At 32.0% G+C, this 21,266-nt stretch overlaps 4 protein-coding genes and 1 long non-coding RNA gene across 7 annotated transcripts; 2 read left to right on the top strand and 3 right to left on the bottom strand.

Annotated features, from left to right (window-relative positions):
* Positions 1–6: 6 nt before the first annotated feature.
* On the bottom strand, positions 7–1,455 carry LOC106402447 (50S ribosomal protein L15). The gene is made up of 4 exons (XM_013843184.3): positions 960–1,455; positions 687–770; positions 516–605; positions 7–432 (listed from the first exon to the last, which is right to left on the bottom strand). The coding sequence occupies exons 1-4, from the start codon at positions 1,362–1,364 to the stop codon at positions 166–168; spliced, it is 846 nt and encodes a 281-aa protein (XP_013698638.2). The 5' UTR covers positions 1,365–1,455; the 3' UTR covers positions 7–165.
* Positions 1,456–6,534: 5,079 nt separating this feature from the next.
* On the bottom strand, positions 6,535–9,586 carry LOC106406094. Of its 3 annotated transcripts, none has more exons than XR_002661360.2 (5): positions 8,325–9,586; positions 7,381–7,482; positions 7,091–7,232; positions 6,876–7,026; positions 6,535–6,813 (listed from the first exon to the last, which is right to left on the bottom strand). It is a non-coding gene; the product is annotated as an uncharacterized LOC106406094 (long non-coding RNA). The 3 variants fall into 3 exon arrangements; XR_001281481.3 differs by having other exon boundaries at positions 7,381–7,489; positions 8,325–9,585; XR_001281482.3 differs by lacking the exon at positions 7,381–7,482 and having other exon boundaries at positions 8,325–9,581.
* A 589-nt stretch (positions 9,587–10,175) lies between these two features.
* On the top strand, positions 10,176–10,703 carry LOC106406092 (mediator-associated protein 2-like). The gene is made up of 3 exons (XM_048767601.1): positions 10,176–10,188; positions 10,309–10,392; positions 10,495–10,703. Exons 1-3 carry the CDS (start codon positions 10,176–10,178, stop codon positions 10,701–10,703), a joined length of 306 nt encoding a protein of 101 aa, XP_048623558.1.
* Positions 10,704–10,731: 28 nt separating this feature from the next.
* LOC106406093 (protein BOLA2) lies at positions 10,732–11,831 on the bottom strand. Its single transcript, XM_013846682.3, has 3 exons — positions 11,692–11,831; positions 11,472–11,494; positions 10,732–11,148 (listed from the first exon to the last, which is right to left on the bottom strand). The coding sequence occupies exons 1-3, from the start codon at positions 11,752–11,754 to the stop codon at positions 10,938–10,940; spliced, it is 297 nt and encodes a 98-aa protein (XP_013702136.1). The 5' UTR covers positions 11,755–11,831; the 3' UTR covers positions 10,732–10,937.
* An 83-nt stretch (positions 11,832–11,914) lies between these two features.
* On the top strand, positions 11,915–14,480 carry LOC106406469 (periaxin-like). Its single transcript, XM_048769839.1, has 2 exons — positions 11,915–12,643; positions 13,066–14,480. Exons 1-2 carry the CDS (start codon positions 12,389–12,391, stop codon positions 14,059–14,061), a joined length of 1,251 nt encoding a protein of 416 aa, XP_048625796.1. The 5' UTR covers positions 11,915–12,388; the 3' UTR covers positions 14,062–14,480.
* The last annotated feature ends 6,786 nt before the right edge of the window (positions 14,481–21,266 follow it).

A 21,266-nucleotide genomic window follows, 5' to 3' on the forward strand; every position in this document is an offset into this window, starting at 1 on the left:
AGTAAAGATGCTAACGAGCTTATGACCAAGTAATTTTTTAAACGACACTGACATTATTTGGTCCAACAGAAATCCGCTATGCTCAATTTTTCTTGTAAGAGCATGACCAAGAAAGACACAAAGAACTCAAAATGAGACACTAAACGTTAAGAACTTAACAGAAAATCATGATTCAACAGGAGACTCAACTTTGTTTTCCTCAGCTGAAAAAAACGGGATGGGTTTGTTCGGAGCGGGAAGACGTCCGATGCTATCGACCCTATCTTGTTGTTTAGGAGGTGGTCTCGCCGCTTTTGGCAATAGCCTTCCTTTCTTCTCAAACCATTCCGGTTTAAGCAATGCCCTCAAGCCCAGTTTGTTGTAATACACCCTCCTCACTGATCCTCCTGCTGCTTCCACCACTTCTTTGGCCCTAACAGTCACTCTCGAAACCTGTAATTAAACATGCCATTTCCAATTAAACTAGAGGTAGTCCAAAGACTGATAGCAATGACTAGTGTAATTCAAATGGTAACCTCAAAATGAAGTGGCCATTTAATCTCATCAGCACCACGACCCATTAGTCTTACTCCGTCTTCTATTTGCTTCCCTATGGCTCCCACATCCTGCATATCAGCGTTAATCGTTTGGTAAGAAACAGACACATGTGTGACTGAATCAAAGAGCGAGGAGTGCTGTGACCAAACCTTGAGCGTCTTCATAGTGATCAACTCGTGGGAATCAATCTGCCCAGCGTTTATGAGTTTAGCGATCTTTCCAAGACCAACAGGCTTGCATCACACAACAACCATATACATCTTTAGTTGCTAAAATTCACAAGCAGCTAAAAGAGTGACCTTTATGATTTAGATTCTCATACTCGGCCTATTCTAACAAACCCACCACAATCCTATAATCATTAAGTCCTCCGAACCAACAAAACCATAAATTTCGATAACCAAAGCTTTTTTTTTTTTAACCTGAAAATGAAGCTTAAACTTGTTCTTGAAGCCACGTTTAGGTAAACGACGTCGTAAAGGAGTCTGGCCACCTTCGAAACCAAACTTCATCGTCCCTCTCGCCTTCTGCCCCTTGTGACCTCTTCCCGCAGTTTTACCTTTACCCGACCCAATACCTCTTCCTTTCCTCGTCTTGAGCTTCCTCGGCACATTGTCTCTCAGATCGTTCAAGCTCAGTAAACTGTACGCCCTAATCCCCTGAAACGCCGAAACTCTGCTCGCCAGTGTAGGAGTCTGAGTAACGATCGGAGATCGACGGCATTGGAGAAGCGGCGAAGAGGTGACGAATCTGGGTTTGGAGGTGTGGTGAATCGATGAATTGATGAGAGATGTTGAAATGATCGAAGAGATTCTTCTTCGAATCATCTTCTTCGTTTGCAGATTTCGATTTGGGGTTTTAGGGTTTATGAGATTTCAGTTGAGCGATTCTGAATCATTTTCAGGATAACATTGGGCTTCTTCGTTCATTATTATTTAAAAGATTTACTTATGGCCCAGCTCAAATTGTCTAGGGGCATAAAGTAAAACCGATTCAATAGATTTGTCCGGTTAAGTGAAATCTTTTCATATTTAGTTTCCATTATTTCTAAAACTTCAATGTAAAACATTGCAAAAACATTTTAGATTGAAAAACATAAAGTAAAATAGAGGAAAGGAAACAATGGAAACTATAAAATGGGAGTAAAATAAACATATATAAAATATTTTATTTATTTATATTATTTATTCGAAGTTCAATTTTAAATAAGAGGGTAAAAGATTTACGCTCGAACAATGAAAAGACAAAAAAATTGGAACAAAATGGAGTAACTATTTTTCTCCTATTTCCACTGGTAAAAAAAATAGAGTAAATAAAAGTGAAACATTTTTATTCTATTAATTTTACTCTAATCCAACCAAACAAGTACACCCATTGTTTAAAAAAAACATGAATGATAATGTAAAAGACTCTGTGAAAGAAGGTGTGTAAGAATATTTATATTTATAATGAAATGTGCATAAAGATTATATTCTAACAAATGCTGAACTTTTATGATTTTCAGATTTTCCTTATTAATTAGGACAATGTTTTAAATCAAAAGAACCAACTATAATCAATAAACTAATGGGTTTATCGTAATCCACCGAGACGTGTTAATTGTTAGATCCATATTAATTTGAAAAGTTATAGAATCCATATTGGTTTGAATGAGTTTTTTTCTGATCGCAATAGATTTTGACTATTGAAAATCAAGTCGTGAGACTTGTTATATATATTTTTCTACGAATCAACATCTTTAAATTTGAATGCATCATCAGAACCAAGTGATTAAAATAAATATAAATTTTAAAACGACGAATAGCTGGAGCTGGGATTTTTTTGTTCAACCATATGTGATTTTAATTTCACGTTATACTCGGTAATCTTTTATGCTTTTAAGAATACTTGATGAAGTAAAAAATTGTAAGAAATCCTATATTTTCGTTTTTTCTCCTTTATCTAATTTTAATATTTAAATTAAATTTTAAAGGAACTATAGTTTTATATATCCATAATTTCAACAAAAACAATTTTATATTTTAGACACCAAATTAAACAGAAAATTAAAGTGTTTTTCACAAATCAACCTTAATTATTAGACAACTTTTGACTTGGTATCTGAATAATGACAATCTCTTATTTCGTATATATCAAATATCTCATTTTTACTATGTCTATTGTTCTTTAAAACTATTTTTGGAGAAGTTGCTTTATTTGTCACTCGGTTAGTCATTTTTTACGGATTATTTAGGTGATAACAAAATTGTGGAGAGCACGTTGCTAAGGGAACTGAGCTCAATGTTCCGATCATCATCATGTCTTGTTGCAGAGATCATCATCATGTCTTGTTGCAGAGCTTATTGCTTGCTAGGCTGTGGTATGTTGTGCTATCACCTTTGAGGGACACATGGAGTTATTTGCATAGATTGTTTGTTGTAGAAATTCAAAAGACCAATCATTTCACTTTTAATATTGGGTGTTTGACTCGATAATGTTTAGCAAAACTTTGTCTGTTGTTTTGTTGAACTTGAGATTGCATGCGTCTAAACTTGAATTTGTTTTCCATTTAAAGTAGAAAAGTTAAAAAAAAAATGAACATAAAAAATGTTAAAATTTTTTTTTTTGCACTTGCAAATTGAATTAAAATTTTAAAGATTGACTAAATTTTTATCTGCGGTTTTAAAGTTTAATATTATTTTTGTTTACAAATTGTTTTTTTTTTAATTATGATTGCATCTTCCGGAATTATTTACAGTTTAATGTTTATGGTTCTATGATTGAACTTGCCATCATTGGACTTCTTGGTTCATCATCATTTAAAAGGTCTGTTTAAGGTCCAATCATCTCAGCCCAAACGCTCCATGTACCAAATTAGGCGCACTCGATAAATTTTTCTCCCGGGTTAGTCAAATAGCCGTATTTATTCTTGCGAACCAATTGAGTTTGAAACGACGTCGTTTTATGTAATACGAGAAGGGTTTAAAGGGTTCAGCGTCGCGTCTGAGCTTCTCTGTTTCTCAAGTTGTGAGAGAGAAGAGGTGAGAATGGATTATTACAAACCTTCAGAAGATTTCGAAGTCAATAACTTACAATCTCTAGTTGACTTCGATGTCACGGGTTCGTTGGCTAATCCAGTTCCCTTCAAGTCATGTAACGTTAATGAATATATGTTCTCTAACGACCTGACTGGTCTTGCGGGAGTTTTGTGGATGCTGGTGGTTGCAGTTTATAGCGGTTTTAAGAGATTTGTACGACTGATTCTGCGGTTAGAAATTGGTGCGTTTGCGGGATCTTATGACTGGTTAACTACCAAATATAGCAGCAGTTAAATAATAAATTAACAATATTTAAATTTTATATAATTATAAGAATATCAAAAATCATAATATTATAATAAATATGAAAATTATATGTAGAAAGTTATAGTTTTAAAATTTTAAAATTATAGAAAATATTTTTATTTTAAAATTTTATAATATTAATTAAAATACAATAGATATATTATAGTATTTTTATAATTCTAATTTAAAATTTTATTGAATATTTTTATTTTTGTATTTATATGGTTTTGGAAAAAAAAGAAAAAAAAATTATCCTCCCGCAACCGCAAACGCTAGCTGGAACCAGCTTTTGATTTTAAGAAGTTCGGAGCGGTTTGAAGCGATTTGTATCGGTTTGTATGATTGTTTCGAAACACTGTCAACCGCTACTAACCGCAAAAGCTGCGTTTGCGGGTGGTAGCGGGGAAACCAGTCAGACTCTAAAAGTCTATTATTACTCTATATAGTATAAGAACATCATTAATCCTACAAACCCATTTGGAGCTCTTAATGAGTTTTTAGTAATACTTAGGTTTTACCGCGGTTTGTTATCTTTAGAACTTATATATTTTAAAGTCAAACTTAAATGTAAGGTTTTATTATATCATTTCTTTGTTTTGATATAGTATTTGACAAATAAAAATGAATAGTTTGAAAGATTATAAATTTTTTGTTTGGCATGTCATTAACTTATATTTTAATATATATTTTAGATGTAAACAGAGTTACCCAAGTTTCTATTAATCTTTTAGTAATCATGTTTGACTCTTTATTAAAAGTTCAAATACTCTATATTTAATAAAATTTTAATATTTTCTGTTAGTTTTATGTATCATATATTTTTTATATATCATCTGATTTGATTTTAAAACTATTATTTGAAAATAGGTTAATAACATTCATTTCATTTCATATACATACATATATAAATATCCAGAAATACACATATATATATACATTTCATAAATGTGTAATCATTTTGAATAAAATTTTTGACTCATTTTGAATACTTAAATCTGTAAAGTTTGATGACAAATAACAATGATTCAATAAACCTATAATTTTTTGAAACTATAGTTTATTTTCAATATTACCATTTTTAGTATTATTTTAATAAATAAGGATTTTTTATTTAAAAGGGTAAAATCTGTAGGAGATTTTAATAAGAACGTTTCATATTTAGATACTGCATTAAAGTACATGATGATTTGTAATGGGATTTACTGAACATAAATCAAAAACCATAAAAGTATATATTTTTTTTAGTTTAATACTATATGATTGATTTTTTTCGGTGGTACACACCACAAGCCACAAAGTTCTGACATGTAAGTTTTGACAGATTTTTTGGACATAGTTAAACATACATTTTTTGGAGATAGTTAAACATATATTTTCTGTATTATGTAATTATGATTGATTGTGATATAAACAAACTAAGTCCCACATTGGAGAATTAGACAGAGAGAGTTTAATATATAAAGAAATGTCCAACTCTAATTAGTACGAGGTATTTTGGGAAAGAGCCCAAAAGTAAATCCATGCGGAACAGAAGACCAAAATACCCTTCAAGTAGGAATGAGACCCTTCAAAGTGGAAAGAGAAGTTCGGCTGAGATTAGTTAGAAGATCCCGGAATTGTGGGAAAGAACATCCTCAAAGCAACTCAAAGTAACTTTGCGACTAAGGGTGTCGAATGTCGAAGATGCGACAAGACACCGAGATGATTCGCTAGAGTTAGGACACAAGGTGTGTGGTCCTTAGCTTGAGAGGGAGAATGAGAGATGTCAATCCAAGTCCTACACTGGAAGTTTATACAAGGAGTGTCTAATATATAAAGAAATGTCTAACTCTAATTAGTACGAGACCTTTTGGGAATGAGCTTAAAAGTAAATACATGCGGGCCAGCCAATTAGGCCTAAAGTGGATAATATCATACTAATCGAATAATATAGAGTTGGTCACGGGATTTCACAATCCCAAGAATGATCTGATGAAGAAAAAAGTAATTATGATTGATTTGTTTCGGTGGTTCACACCACGGGGCACAAATTTGTATGTTTTTAATTTAATTTTTAAGTGAATTTTTTTTTAATTTAAATATGATTGTTTAAAATTTTGAACAAATTTAAGACATAAGTTGGCCAAGAAATTACAGAGAAAAAGCAAAAGTTGGCTAGGAAATCACACAAAATTAAAAACGTAACTATTCAAAGTGTAAATATATTTTATGTGATACTATGGCTATCTCAAAATATATAGCCTCCAGTGGTTAATTCATAACTATATAAGCTGATTCTTAAACATCTCATCGACATGTTGGAGATTAAATCTTTGTTTGATCTTAGCTTAGCAGCTAAAATATAGCATTCCGGAAGAAATTAATTTGGCCCTACGTTCACATTTATAAATAAAAAATATATAGCAAATTCATTTCGTTGAATGACTTGTGGTTACTCCAAAACCTCATTATGTTCTTTGTTAATAGTTGAAAACAATAGTTAAGAAGATATGAGACTGGTTAAATATGCGTTTACTCACTATAATTCCCAACCCATAGCTCTGCATTTCCACATTCATCTAATTCCGCTGGCCCACTCTTCAAACACGCCAACAAATATTAAACAAACTCATGTGGCTTCAGTTCCCTGTTTAACCAATGAAAATTTCAATATCATAACCTAATCGATCCAAAATAAAAATAAATAACTTTAGATCAAACACCTGTTTTTCACAAAAACAAGACTTTAGATGAAACACTGATTAAAACTCCAATATCAAAACCTAATCCAAAAAAACTTCACAGTTCTAAATTTGATAATTTGGTTCGTGTTACTTAGGTTCATCATAGACGGTTATAGATCTATTCTAAAATTGATTCAGCAACATTGATCATGTTTGCTTGTCTATTGCTGAAAAATTCTTCAAGCGACTCTTGACGGTGTATCTGGTGCATTCATGGAAGACCTGAAAAACTAAATAAACCAAGCTTAAGTTACATATCTTCTTAAACTATGGAGTTCATGATTCTACTTACGCAAGATTTGTTGAGCAACAAGACTTCGCTTGGGTCTCTCTCGAGCATCTTTCTTATAAGATATTAGCCATTCAAACACTTGTGGCCTAAGATCTGATGATTAATCAAGTGTACCCTCCCAAACCGCACTCAAAGATTTCTTCTTACGTTTCTGTTTAGATTAATAACAAACATGAGAAAACCACCAAAAACATAAAATTTTGTCACAACCTTACCTCACAAACCAAAGCTGGAGCCAGAGTAGCATTTAAATCATCGCACCCGTGCTCCAAATAAGTGGTTATGGATCGTAATCCTTGGTCAGAACTTCAGCCGAAATGGAGAATGGACTCCCAACCGCATCCGTGAAATGTTCTCCTTTAGACAACAATATACATCTCAGGAAAACAGGGCAACTCAAAACAAATATGCCAACATAAGAAAAATAGCAGGCTTGAGGAACAGAGATAACCTAAACTGTAACAAAATTATAATATGGGTATTGGCTTAGCAAGAAGATCATTACCGAATAAGGTTCACCAGACCTCAGGCTGCATCTTCAGCAATTTGAAGCCGTTAAATTAAACTGAGTCTCTATTCTCGTGGTACTACCCCGGAAAAAGAAACGCTTGATTCTTATCCGGAAAAAAAAAACCATTTTGTTAAGTTTCAAAGGTAGTATATGAAAACCATCGAGTTTGAGATTGTAAATCGCAATTGATTTCCACTCCCTTCTCAATTGATGATTATTTTGAGGTGGAGAATTAGTCTCAGCGAAGAGATTTGGAGAAGAGGTATATGAAGCCCTAAAACTTATAGAAGGACAAGAGTTGAATAGCCATTATTGTTGCAACTAATAATGAGCATTATGATTCATGAATGTGGAAAGGTGACGTTTCAAATGAGGTTCAAAGGATGTGAAAAGTGGAGAGTTACGCCAACGTGAATGGAGAGGCGAAGAAGACGAAGAGTTAATTTTTTGAAACCACACGAAAGCCTAGTTTTGATTTTTTAGTTGAGAAAGCAACTATAGTGACGTGGTAGAATAACACTTTTTCATTGGTTGGAATTTCCATGCTGATGTGGACACTCTCTCTGCTCACCATATTCCCCTTTTAGTATTGTAAGATTTGGTAGTTAAGAACTTTAGTTAAGAGACCCTTAAATTTTGTGTTCCAATGGGAGTTTTTAAATTAGGGGTTCTTAAAAAAAAATTATGAAACATTGTGATGAGAAGATAAACATTGTGATGAGAAGATAAACTTAGGCTATCTTAAAAAAACAAAATTATGAAACATTGTGATGAGAAGATAAACATTGGACTCAACAATTCAGCTAACCAAACCGTCAACCTACTGATTTTCCCGTTCTTTAAGCTATCCTAGATACTGCTTTACACAACTAGCAACTGAACAATCACACACCTGTCTCATCATTTACATCAAAGAGAACAAAAGAGATGAGACTGACCGTGCTTCAATAGACTGATGTCCTTGTCCACTTCAGAAACTGAACCATCATCTTCTAGTTCTACCTTCGAGTATGCGAGTTTGCCTAGTGATGAGCGTACCTTCTTCCTGTTTGCCAGCAGCTATATTCTGAATAAACACAACACAGAAATTAAGCTTTTGTATTAAACACAACACAAGACAGAAAATAACAACAAACAAGAACAAGAAACAGAAGCATGACTGTTAATTTGAGGACATTAATACCAAAACCAGATAAGTGGAGAGATAGTGCACGATCAAATAATAAAACTCAATGCAACACTAACAACCCCCAAAATAAGCCAATAAATAAAACAAAATATGCAACTGAATGAAAATAAGCCAATAAATAAACCAGATTCTTCATCTTGTTTCTAACAAAAACGTGAGAGGTGCTTCAGAGAAAGAGCATCCACTTCGTCCTCACTCAATCCAGCACTCCTTTAATTGAGATCACAGGCTTCTCTAAATCAAAACTCATAACATCAGGATTTCGTAGAATCAAAAGAGCAGCTTCCTCTTTCCCAATACCAAATCTACAAAAATAATCAGTCTTGTTCACAAGAGCTTCTTCTGAACATTCCATAAACAATGATCTGTTTCTACCCATCAACTCCCACATCTCCTCACTCTCAAACCCCAAATCGTAAAACACCCTAACCTTCCTACCAAAGGCGTACCAAGACTCCACATTCTCTTCAACAACATCCTCTGAACCAAACTCCTCAGCTTAACAAACAAACAACGCAGAACACTCGGAAACGCTAAACAAACACCAGCCTCAGCCACAGTACTAAACCCCAAACCATTCAACCTACCCAGCACCAAACCAATCTCATCCCCACTCTGCCAAAAAAAAAAAAAAAAACAGATCTTTCCTCTTTATACAACCTCCCAAGCTTATTCCAAGGAAACCCAAACCCCGACAACGCACACGCCGCCTCCAACACTCTTGGATCCTCGGAGAAGAAGAACTTCTTCTCTGACCTCCTCTAAAGTAAGCCCCGAGTGCTCCCGGATCACCAATCCCTCATCTGACCCGATTCTAAATCAATCAAACATCGATTCTAAATCAATCAAGCATCAAACGGAGATCCGATCAATGGCTTAGAGCAGACACAAGATGAAGAGATAGAGACCGAGAGAGGAAGACAAGAGAGAGCGACACGTGTATGCTAAGACACAGTTCTTGCATCGCCTAATCAAGAGACGTCCCTTGTGTTAATTGTATTTTTTTTAAAAATCATAATATCCTAAGAGACCTATCTAAAATACCAGCTTTAATCATGCTCCAAAATGATAATGTTTCTTTTTCAGTTTCCAGAGATTGAGGAAAAGGATTTTTAGACCATGATTATTGGAAGTTTTTACGATAGAGTTCTTAACGGAATATAAGAACTCGTCTCTTAACTTTTAACTAAAAAAAGCTAAGAACCGGTTCTTAAATAAAAGTTTTAAGAGCCGATTTTTAACTTTTTTAGTTAAAAGTTAAGAAACGAGTTCTTATATTTAGCTAAAAACCCCACTATAAGAACCCCCAATAATCATTATATATCCAGAGTTTCTTAGGACGGGGTTTTTAGAAGAATATAAAAAACTGTTTTTTATATTGTATTTTTTTTTTTAATCATAATATCCTAAGAGACCTATCTAAGATAATGAGCAAAATGATAATGTTTCTTTTTCAGTTTCCAGAGATATCGAGGGAAAGGATCTTAAGAGCATCATTATCCAGGGTGTTTTTGAACGGGATTCTTAGGAGAATATAAAAAACTGTTTCTTAATTTTTAACTAAAAAGTGAAGAAACTGTTTTTTGGAGTACCCTTGATAATGATGCTCTTAGGTTAGGTTAGATAAAGATGGAATCTTGGGAGGTTTCGAGGATTTATCTGGTTAGGAATCATCATAGCTTTGCTCTTTTGCCTTTGGTTTTTTTGTAACCATCTTCTTTGATTTTGATTAGGTAAAGAGGTTGAGTTTGTTAGTTCTGCTTCTCAAGATGCTGATGCAACTGTGATCATACCTTCTCAACAAGAATCCACAATAGGTACTTTTCACATTTGCTTACATAAGAGTTGTGTCTGGTCTCTCTATGTCTTAGTTGTGTTCAGTTTTGTAATGATTCTTATGTGTTTTTTTTTTGTGGCAGTTGGGAAGATTTCACGGCGAGGTTCGTTAGTTCGTTTCCCTAAACCGAAAGAGCTGCTTGAGACAATGACGGTCGAAACTCAGCAGAAGCTTGTACGAGGAGCAGCGACGAGCTCCTCTCTTACAAACTCTAACCCTGCTCAAAGTAGCCGACGTAAAAGAAAGAAGTCTGAGCCCTCCTCAAGCAAACATCTAGGCTCAGGCTCTTGAGATAGGTTTGGTAAGTCCAACAAGAAAGTGAAGTCTGACAAGTAAATATATTCGATTTTGTTTGGTGGTTTTATGTAGACAATAAGCAAACCAGTATTGTATTCGAATTCATAACTTATTCAGCAGTAGATGCTTTTTATATTAAGTACAAGCTTCTTTAGTTACCTTGGCATAAGGTTAAAGTCAATAGCTTTTTATCTTTGTAAGATAAGGTTTGTTGTTGTTTTTTTTATGTCAAGCATCTGTGGTTGGATTTGTTGCTGTTGTTGAAGAGTCTTCTGGAGTTGGATTCCATTGCTGTGGAGCCTGAGCTTTCTTTATAGAGAGAGCATGGATCTCTTTCATCTCTTCTTCAAGAGCAGCGTTCACCATGCGGTGCCTCTCTAGCAATCTCTTCCCTTCAAACTCTTCCGAGACTATCTCAACAGCAAAACTCGAGCCGCAGCTAGAAAAAAAAAACTAAGTTTATAAGATTTGAGAAACTGGAGAAAAAGATTGCTAATTTTTTTTTTTTTTTATAAGTATGTTAATTATCATTAAAATGAAACAGAGTTGTAAATTTACAAAAAATTGAGCGGTAAAGCCGATTGATGCCAAAAAAAGATAAAAAACAACAAAAGGCTTATACGATGAGATAGAAGATCCACATCACACTAGACAATATGTTTGAACCATACTAGAAAAAAAAAACTAAGTTTATAAGATTTGAGAAACTGGAGAAAAAGATTGCTAATTATTGAAGTTGATGGTTTGGTTTATGAACTTTACCCTCCAGATGTGTCAATGACTTCCTTGTATAGACGAAAGAAAAACAAAGGCAGTGAGTGATAATATGTACATAGAAAAATCAGAAAGATAAACTTAGTAATGATCAGATGTTTCACAAAATTCAAAGGATCAAAGTTATAAAATTTTCTGTTACTTGTAGTTCTAGACAATATACAGTAACCATAAACAGACAAGTAGCAGCAGGTATTGATTGACTTACAAGATGAACAGGATTGAGTTTGGAAGTCAAAGAAGCTTCGACTTGCTCCTTGGTCACACCCATCTTCTCTCTGCGTAAATGTTATGCAGAGTTTGCAAAAGCATTTGTCCCTTGGTGTGAGAATCCTCTGTGTGCTACATGGACCCGGTTCGAATATATTCGATACTATCCATAAACACATCACAAACCAAATAAGTTTTTTTCTTCTTCTAAGTTCTAATGGGCTGATGATGTCCATTTAGTTTCCGTCCATTTTCCGATTTAACTTTAACGTAACGTTTTATATTGTCCATGCATAAGGACAATTAAGATACGAAGAAAAATGAATCAGCCAATATGGAAATTAAGATCACACTCATTATTTATTTCCCTTGTTACGTAATATCCGCCTGCTTGATTCAGTATCAAAAACATTGAATATGCTTCCAAATAAATATATTTGAATATATATATTCTACTACAAACCATATCAATTTACGTCGTCTTAGGAAACCCATATTTAATCAAATCTTTGTCTCTCTTTCTGGCCGCAGAGAGTTTATCGGACATAAATCTTCTTTGACCATCCTTTCTCACGTCCGTTTATCTCTCTCTTGGGAGATAAAAAGAACTTTTTTACGATAGATATTTTTTTTTTCTTTTTGGTATCATTACCAAACGCAAGAAAACAAAAAGAAAAGTCTAGGCGTTTGACGAGATGGGAAACTGTGCCACCAAGCCAAAGGTTCTCAAAGATTCCGAGGAGGATATGGTTCCGGTTGAGAGAGATATGGCGGCTCCGAGTGATCATAACAAGATTACGGCGGAAAAGAGCCAGAGCAATGCTCCTAACGAGGCGGTTGATACAGCTGCTACGGCACGACGGAGCGAGAAAGGAAAAGAGATTCTGGTTGAAGATGATGTGAAGAAGGAACACGGCAAAAGCCAATCTCTCAGTCCCTTGTTTCACGAGGTAACGTTTCCCACATTTATCTGTACGTAAATCATTTAAATGTTTGTACGTAACTGGTTATACAATCAGAACATGGCTGTTTTGAATTCTCAAAAAAAAAAAAAAACATGTTTTCAAAAAAAAAAAAAAAACAGAAACATGTTTGTTTTGAAAATAAATATTTTTACAAGAGATTTTATTTATTCTTGGAAAGACTTCATTTTTATTTCTGAACATTCAACCATGTTTAAGAATCGTTAGATATAACTTGATATTTGATAAAAATAAATGATATCTTCTTATGAATTAGGACATGATCAAAAGATAAAAGCTTTTCTTGCGTTCTAAGTTTCAAAGACTCATTAAAAAAAATAGAACTATTTATATAAAATATAGTTCTACGCAAGGGAAATGATAATGTGTATGAGTATTTTTCTATACAGGACAAAGTAATAGGAAAAGAGGTAACCGATATTACTCCCACAAAACCTGAGACCAATGACAAAACTGGTGCTTCTTCAAAGGTTACAAAGCTTGATGATGCTTCTCCTTTAATGGCTACTAATGTAAAAGCTCCAGAATCCTTTGACGTTCAAACTCGAAATGATCTTGAAGTCAAGATTCCAAAAGATTCTGAGGTTAAGACTCCTGAAACGCCTAAAGCTAAGGAGGCTGAAGAACAAGAAGTTCATTTTTCAGAGAATTGGGAGGTTAAGTTTCCAGAGGAATTGGAAACTAACACAACATCAGGAGTTGTTAAGGTTAAAGAAGAGTCAAAACCTCCACAAGTTTCTAAGGTTTCTGCTCCTGAATTATCTGACGTGAAGGTTACGAAAGAGTCAGATGTTCCTAAGGTATTGGAAGATAAGAATGTTCAAGAAGTTTCTGTTGTTCCTACTCTTCCTGAATTGTCCAACACTAAGGTTACAAAAGAATCTGATGTCCCTAAGGTCTTTGAGGATAAGAATGTTCCAGAAAATTCTGAGGTTCATGCTCCTCCTGAATTGTCTGACATTAAGGTTACAAAAGAGTCAAATTTTCCTAAGGTCTTGGAAGATAAGAATGTTCTGAAGACTGATGAAGTTAAAGCTGCAGAGTTAGAACTTCTGAAGGTTTCAGAGGTTAAATCTTCAGAGGATTTAGAGATTAAAGTTCCAAAAGTTTTTGAAGTCAAAAATCCTGGAACATCTAATGTTAAGGTTGAAACAAAGGTTAAGACTGATCAAGAAGCATATCAAGTTAATACTGGAGAAGATACAGAGGTTCCAGAGTTTCTAGATGCTCAAGAGAAGATTGATAAAGCTGAAGCTCAGATTCTTGAGGACATTAAAGTGACAGAAGATAAAGAGATTATGATGTCTGAAAATGAAGAAGAAAAAGGTTTGTCTATTGAGAAGAAAGTCAAAGAGTCTACACTATCTGGTTTAGATAGCAAATGAGTTACAAAAGAGACAGAGAAGGGTTAGCATCTTCTTATAGGAAATTTCATTTTGTGTTTTTGAAATCTCCTTTGTTTTTTTTTTTAATTTTTGTTTTCTAATTATGGGGGATAATTAGTCTATTTGCATGTCTCCCAAGTTGTAATTATGTTGATGCCTTGTCCCTGGGCTCATGTTGAAGGCCCTTATCTGTCTAGATTTGGGGTTACCATTTCATGCAAGAGTCCAAGACCATTCTCATCTCTTCTTGTTGGTTCATGGCCACTTGTCATTGGACTGGACGAACCTTCTATTTCCCTTAAGTGATTCTCTCTTGACTTCTTGTTTTATTTTTCTGTTCTACAGAATAAGTCAACACGATCTTATTTAGTTATTAGTTTAAATTTCTTATAAATGGGAGAAAAAATCACTAGTTTTTTTTTGTTGTGATTTATTCAACTAGTAAATGTTATAAAACTCCATAAACAAACTGTCATAACATGTTGTTAATAACATGTTGTTATTCCTACCAAAAAAATAATATGTTTACGGAAAGAGAGAAAGATAAGTACTGGAAGATGTAAGAAATCATATATATCTATATATATATACTATATTAAAAGGATATATAACCTCCTCTTAGAGTGTCCACGTAGGCACAAAAAATCGTCCAATCAGAACATTTTATTTTCACACGTCACTATTGTCTGAAAAAAGGTGGGCTTCGTTTTTTTTTGTGAGTCCAAATGTTGATGTCAATGGACAATGGCCCAGTATATTCACTAATAGTTACCTTCTCCGATAACGCTTCTTTCTCCTCCAACAAGTTTTTTTTTGTTATTAAAAGATTTCACCAAAAGTTATAATAATTTACAAAACGTAATCAATAAACCACCCATTCCGTTTACGTCTTTTTTTTCTCTGTTCTTCGACTCTTCTTCAACCTCACCGTCTCTCTACTTAGTCTGAAGTTTTTTCTTTCAAATTCTTTACCTTCCTTAACGCTCAACGAGGTTCAACGTATCCTACTAAATTCCCTTAATTAATGTGATTCTCATTCAACCCAATAACATTCTCGACCTCTCCGTTTCCTTCCTTTTATATATGATTGGAGAGGATTACGAGTGGGATGAATCTTCACAATCACTCTCAATTAATTGATCCTTCGAAAATGTCTTCCTCCGATGTTGTTGCGCAATCCGCCTTCGATGTTCTCCGACTGGGTAGATCTTCACAGTTCATTGTTGCTCGTCTGCTACGTTTTTGGACTCCAAAAACATCAAGACGTAAATAACATGATTCTGATTGTTTATATGTTTTTTTATAGCTGTAGCATCAAGCTTTACTCTGGCTTGAAGCCTCAATCTGCAAGTATGTTCCTTTTTCTTCTGAATCTTTTCGAAAGTTTCTGTCTTTAAATCGAAGCCTCAATCTGCAAGTATGTTCCTTTTTCTTCTGAATCTTTTTGGAAGTTTCTGAAGAAAAAGGAACATACTTGCAGATTGAGGCTTCAAGCCAGAGTAAAGCTTGATGCTACAGCTATAAAAAAGCATATAAACAATCAGAATCATGTTATTTGCAGAGAGAGAGAGAAAGTGATTCTCATGAATTCACTATACGTCTTGATGTTTTTGGAGTCCAAAAACGTAGCAGGCGAGCAACAATGAACTGTGAAGATCTACCCAGTCGGAGAACATCGAAGGCGGATTGCGCAACAACATCGGAGGAAGACATTTTCGAAGGATCAATTAATTGAGAGTGATTGTGAAGATTCATCCCACTCGCAATCCTCTCCAATCATATATCCCTTACAAGTGAAGTGATTTATTTAAATCGAATATGGTTAGTCCCTTACGAGTGAAGTGATTTATTTAATGTTACTACAACTGTTTGTCGGAATTGTGTTCAGGCTTTTTGACAAATGGGCATCAGAATTTGAATAGGAGTTCTGTGGCAGGATCCACAAGAGTTTGCAATCCAGGTATTTCTCAATGTTCTTCTTTTGGAATAGGCTTGCCTTTGAATGTGCTGGGTTCATTAGCTTTGTGTTTTGTGTTATTGCTACAGGGAAAGCGAGTTGGTCACGGGTGAAGATGATGCCTATAGGTACACCTACATAATGGGCTTGCCTAAAACCTTGCAGGTTTTCTTCTTGCTGCTGCTGAAAAGGTACTCTTTATTTCACTTTCTTTTGAAGCATGTGGAAACCAAATTGATCTTATATGCTAGCTAGACTCTGAGGAACTTGAAGTTGAATTATTGTTTTCTGTGAAAGGGTCAACGGTTTGCGATGCCATTGTTAAGGATCGCTCTCCAGTCACCTGCTGGTGCAGCTCGTGGTCAGCTGGTGGTGCAGCTCGTGGTCAGCTGGTGCAGCTATAAGCCGCTTATCTCTATGGACTATAAAAAATATTTTTCCTCTCTTATAGTAACATGGTAAAGCTATATATATACACTTGCAAAATTCCTTCAGGCTGACGATATTCAAAATGAAGCAAAGGAGCTTTCAAGTATAAGAGATTACTTCTTCAACTAACTAACCAAAAATACAGGACAGCCTGCGGAAAAGGGTTAGTTTTGTTGTCATAATAATAATTGACACCTCTGAGTGCATATGCTGATGATGATGAAAATAATTAAACAATGATGATGATACAGATTTTCAAAGATTTGAGCAGATTGAAAAGGTTCAACTCAGAAGAAGCTATAGAGTACGGACTTATCATTGTTAGACCACCGCGCATCAAAGACGACGCTCCTCTCCAAGATGAAACCTGAGGTCTCGGTTAATCTACTTTATTAACATTATGTAATGTCAAAGTCTTACAAGCTTGGAGTTGTTGTTCTTTGTGCGATTGTTACCAAATAAAATCATTTATGTATATAGAGTTATTTAATTATCATTGGATCTTGAAACCAGTTAAGAATTCAAAAGTTTTTTATTTATCGCGATGGTTCAAAAATATATTAAAAATTAAGTATTAAATATCAAACAAGTAATAAAAAATGATATAAGCCTTAGATAGAGTGTCCACATAGGCGAAAATAATCGACCAATGAGAAACAATATTTTTGTCATGTCACCTCTTCTATTTGCTTTTACAAAATGATCCTTTAACTTTTTACTTAAACAATTATAACCGAAAATATTTTTTTAGTGAAAATATATTATTTATATAAATATAATTATATTTTTTATTTACATAATAGTTTGTAAAGAAATATTTAGTGTAAATAATATCATAATTTTATAAAATACTAAAATAAATTGGGTTGGTTTTCAGCTTTCACAAATAAAAAATATTATTTGTAAACTTAGAAAAGAATATATCAAGAATATTATTTTTCAGGAGAGAAAATAGAAAAATACATCGGAGACAAATTCATCTCTATTATGAAATTCATCTATTTTAGAGAGAAAAAATAGAGGAATACATTGGAGATGGTCTAAGGCATGACCGACGTTGAGATTTCACCTTTCCTGATTCTTACTATTCTAATGTTTCAATATAATTTGAATATTCTCTTTGTTTTATAATATAATGGTTTAAAAGTATTTTTTGTTTCACTATATAAATTGTATTTATATTTCAATATAATTATATATTTATTGGATATTGAAACAGATAGAATAATATATAAACTAACTCTATATAGATATGAAGCTAAATCAGTTTTCTCTAGCACAAATACTCATTTCATTCTTGGAGTTTAAGCTTTTCAATCTGATGATATTAGTAGTTTGATCTCAAAAAAAAAAAAAAACGGTCGAACTGTACATTGTAATTGGAGAAAGAAAAAAAACAAAAATCAACAGAAGACTTTTGAGGTATATGAAACAAAAATTGAAAATAGCAATTCTCTGCAATTAAAGAATAAGAGAATAAAATTGTAAAAATACAAAATAAAACAAAAAATATACACAGAAAGAAAGCTTTAGTAAAATAAAATCATAATATAATTTCCATAATTGATGCTCAGTTACACTAAAAAGTCTAAATTTACAACATGCACAATTTTATTTGCATCTTTAAACCTATTATCTAATTAAAATGATTCTAAAAAAAGTGTCAGCATGAAGAGTTAGAAAATATACGATAAAATATAATACATAACGTTAAAAATACATTATCACTAATCTCTAAAAAAATTTGTTAGTAGTAATAAAAAAGAAATGACAACACATTTATTAAATCCATAGAACGGCACGCAACGAGGTGTTATGTAATATACAAACTACAAATTAAATATGCTCAACGCAAACACACATAAAAATGAGACATCATATTTGGATATATTTAAATAAATAATTTTAAATATATTATATTCTTGATAATTTTAAAATTACTTAAAAGAAGCTAAATTATTAAAAATTAATATAAAAATAAAACTAAAGCAATATTTTGTAATGTCAAAATAATAAATGAATAAAAATATATTATGTTAATAAAATATATTTTAGATTTTAAAGACTTCTAATTCATGTAATATTACAAAATTCAAAATTTGTTTATTACAATTCTTATTTTACCTTTAGATATATTAAAATAATATTCTAGATCGATGTTCAATTGTCAGTTTTCAACTATTAGATGTAAAAGATTATTGTTCAGTACGCCTTTTTTTAGAAAAGAGGGTTTTATATTTTAAGCGGGTTATTGGAGTACTTTTTCTTTTCGTGAATTTATTCAAGATGAGATTCCGATCTTTTAAACTAAGACCTTGATTGGTAGAGCATTATCATTAGCAGTAGCAGTATGCTATAGAAGCAGTATGCTGCAGGAACTGTATGTTTTTGCTAAACTGTTTAATATGATGATTGGTATAGCAGTATGAGTATGATATTTAAAATTATTATAAAAATTAGTATATAACATATAATATATTTATTTTTAATGAATATATTTCTAATATATATATAAATATATTAACTTATAAAATTAAAAAGATATATAATTAATTTATTTTATTTAACAATTTAAAAGTTATGTTTATAAAATATCTTTTTCTAAAAATAATTTTTCAAATTTGAAATATATTAAATTATATTTTAAATGTGAAATACTATTTTAAAAAAAAATATTTTTTATTGGAAATTAATTTTAGAAATCAAAATTTTATTTTCTGGATATAAGAATAATTTTATGATATTATTAGATAAAATAAATGAATTAATTATATATTTTCCTTAATTTTATAAATTATAAATGCAAATACTCTTCTAAAAGCTTCATATGAGAGCATTGGCTAGAGAGCATTTGGAGAGCATTAGCAAGAGCATTTGGAGAGCATTAGCATTAAGTAAATGCTTCTCTAACTGCTTTTCTGACAATTGTTGATTGAATAATGTAGAGCATAATGTTCTACCAATCAAGGCCTAAGATAATTTATGTTCTATACATAAATATATTTTTTACATAACTCTAAAATCTCGGACTTGATTCTTCATATTTTATTAGTTAATTATGTTACATATAATAGAAATACTTACTTCAAACTAAAAAAAAAATCAAATTTAAAAATTAGTTATATATAATTTTATATAAAAAAATTCAAATACAAATAAAAATGATAAATGTAACAAATTTAAATATATTATCCGCGCGTAGCGCGGAGAAAGGATCTAGTATATATATATATATATATTATTATATATAAAAGTGGAATATAAGCCTTAGATAGGTTGTCCACGTAGGATACGAAAATCAACCAATCAGAGAGCCCGAAGTTGCCACGTCATCTCACTTATTTTTTCGTAAAAAAAATGAAAAAACAATGCGAAGGAAATGATCGAACTCGGGTTACTATGACATAAATATAGGGCAGTTACCACTAAGGCATTGAAACTTTCTTGGACACATATATAAAAAGGGAATATAAGCCTTAGATAGGTTGTCCACGTAGGATACGAAAATCAACCAATCAGAGAGCCCGAAGTTGCCACGTCATCTCATTTATTTTTTCGTAAAAAAATGAAAAAACAATGCGAAAGAAAGGATCGAACCCGGGTTACTATGACATAAATATAGGGCAGTTACCACTAAGCCATTGAAACTTTCTTGGACACATATACAAGAATCACTAAGTATGTAATCACGTACTCTTATGTACAATTACAATAATATGAATTCAACTTTCAAGACTCCAACACTTTGTTTTGTAAACAAAAATAAGTAAGTGATTAAGCTAATATATTCTTTGAAAGTGTGAGAACATTGACAAATATGAAAAACTATAGATTTTTGTTTTCGTGACAAAGTTAAGAATTTTGTAAAAGTAAGTTTAACATATAAATTTTCGTGACAAATATGAAAAATCATAGATTTTTGTACAATTTTGACAAAATAACTCAAAACATAGTTCTCTAATGTCTTAATAAATTATTATTTAAGGATGCAATAATTAAATATATCAATTCAATAAATTTTGTAATTTATAGACAAAACAATAACACAACAAATTTTGAAACATTTGTTTAACCTATCGATTTCTTTTCATGAGAATCCAACTAAACAAGATAAAAAAACAATTAGATTTACAGATATTTAATTACCATTTTATTCATTTTTGATTAATTACAAATTGTAATAATGTATCTTTTTGAAGTTACAAAAAAATAATGTTCTTTCTTTATTACACTAGCATTATATATAGATTCTATATACACAAATAAATATAATATAACAACATAAACTTGCTTTCCCCGATTCATATGAAAACTTTTTAAGTTATCCACCAAAGCAAATTAATTTAATCAATCAAATTGTTACAATACAACAAATTAATATATAATTTTATTTTAAATTAAATTATTTAAAAAGTGTATTTTCATTAAAAACAAAATAATAAATAATTAAAACTGTTTTGATGGTAATTTTTATGACATATATATATATATATATCAATTCTGTGAAAGAAATAGAAGCTTAATATGGAAAAAAAATCTTAAATACAAAAAACTCTAAAAATTAACAAAAAAAAACTAATAAAAATTAAACTATGATATCACTTGAAAGCTTCTTAGACAATATTAATAAAATATTTAAGCGATAATTAGAAAATTTTGATTTTTTTTTGCCACCCAAAATTTTATTATTAATTAGCATCAGTTATTTCAAGATGTTTAAGAAATGATGAACTATGAATAGTACTTTGTAAAACTGACTTAGATAACACATCTGCACATCTATTTCCAGTCCTTTTTGATGCCTAAATTCAATTTCTTC

This window comes from Brassica napus, chromosome C9, assembly GCF_020379485.1.
Source record: "Brassica napus cultivar Da-Ae chromosome C9, Da-Ae, whole genome shotgun sequence".
Classification (NCBI taxonomy): domain Eukaryota; kingdom Viridiplantae; phylum Streptophyta; class Magnoliopsida; order Brassicales; family Brassicaceae; genus Brassica; species Brassica napus.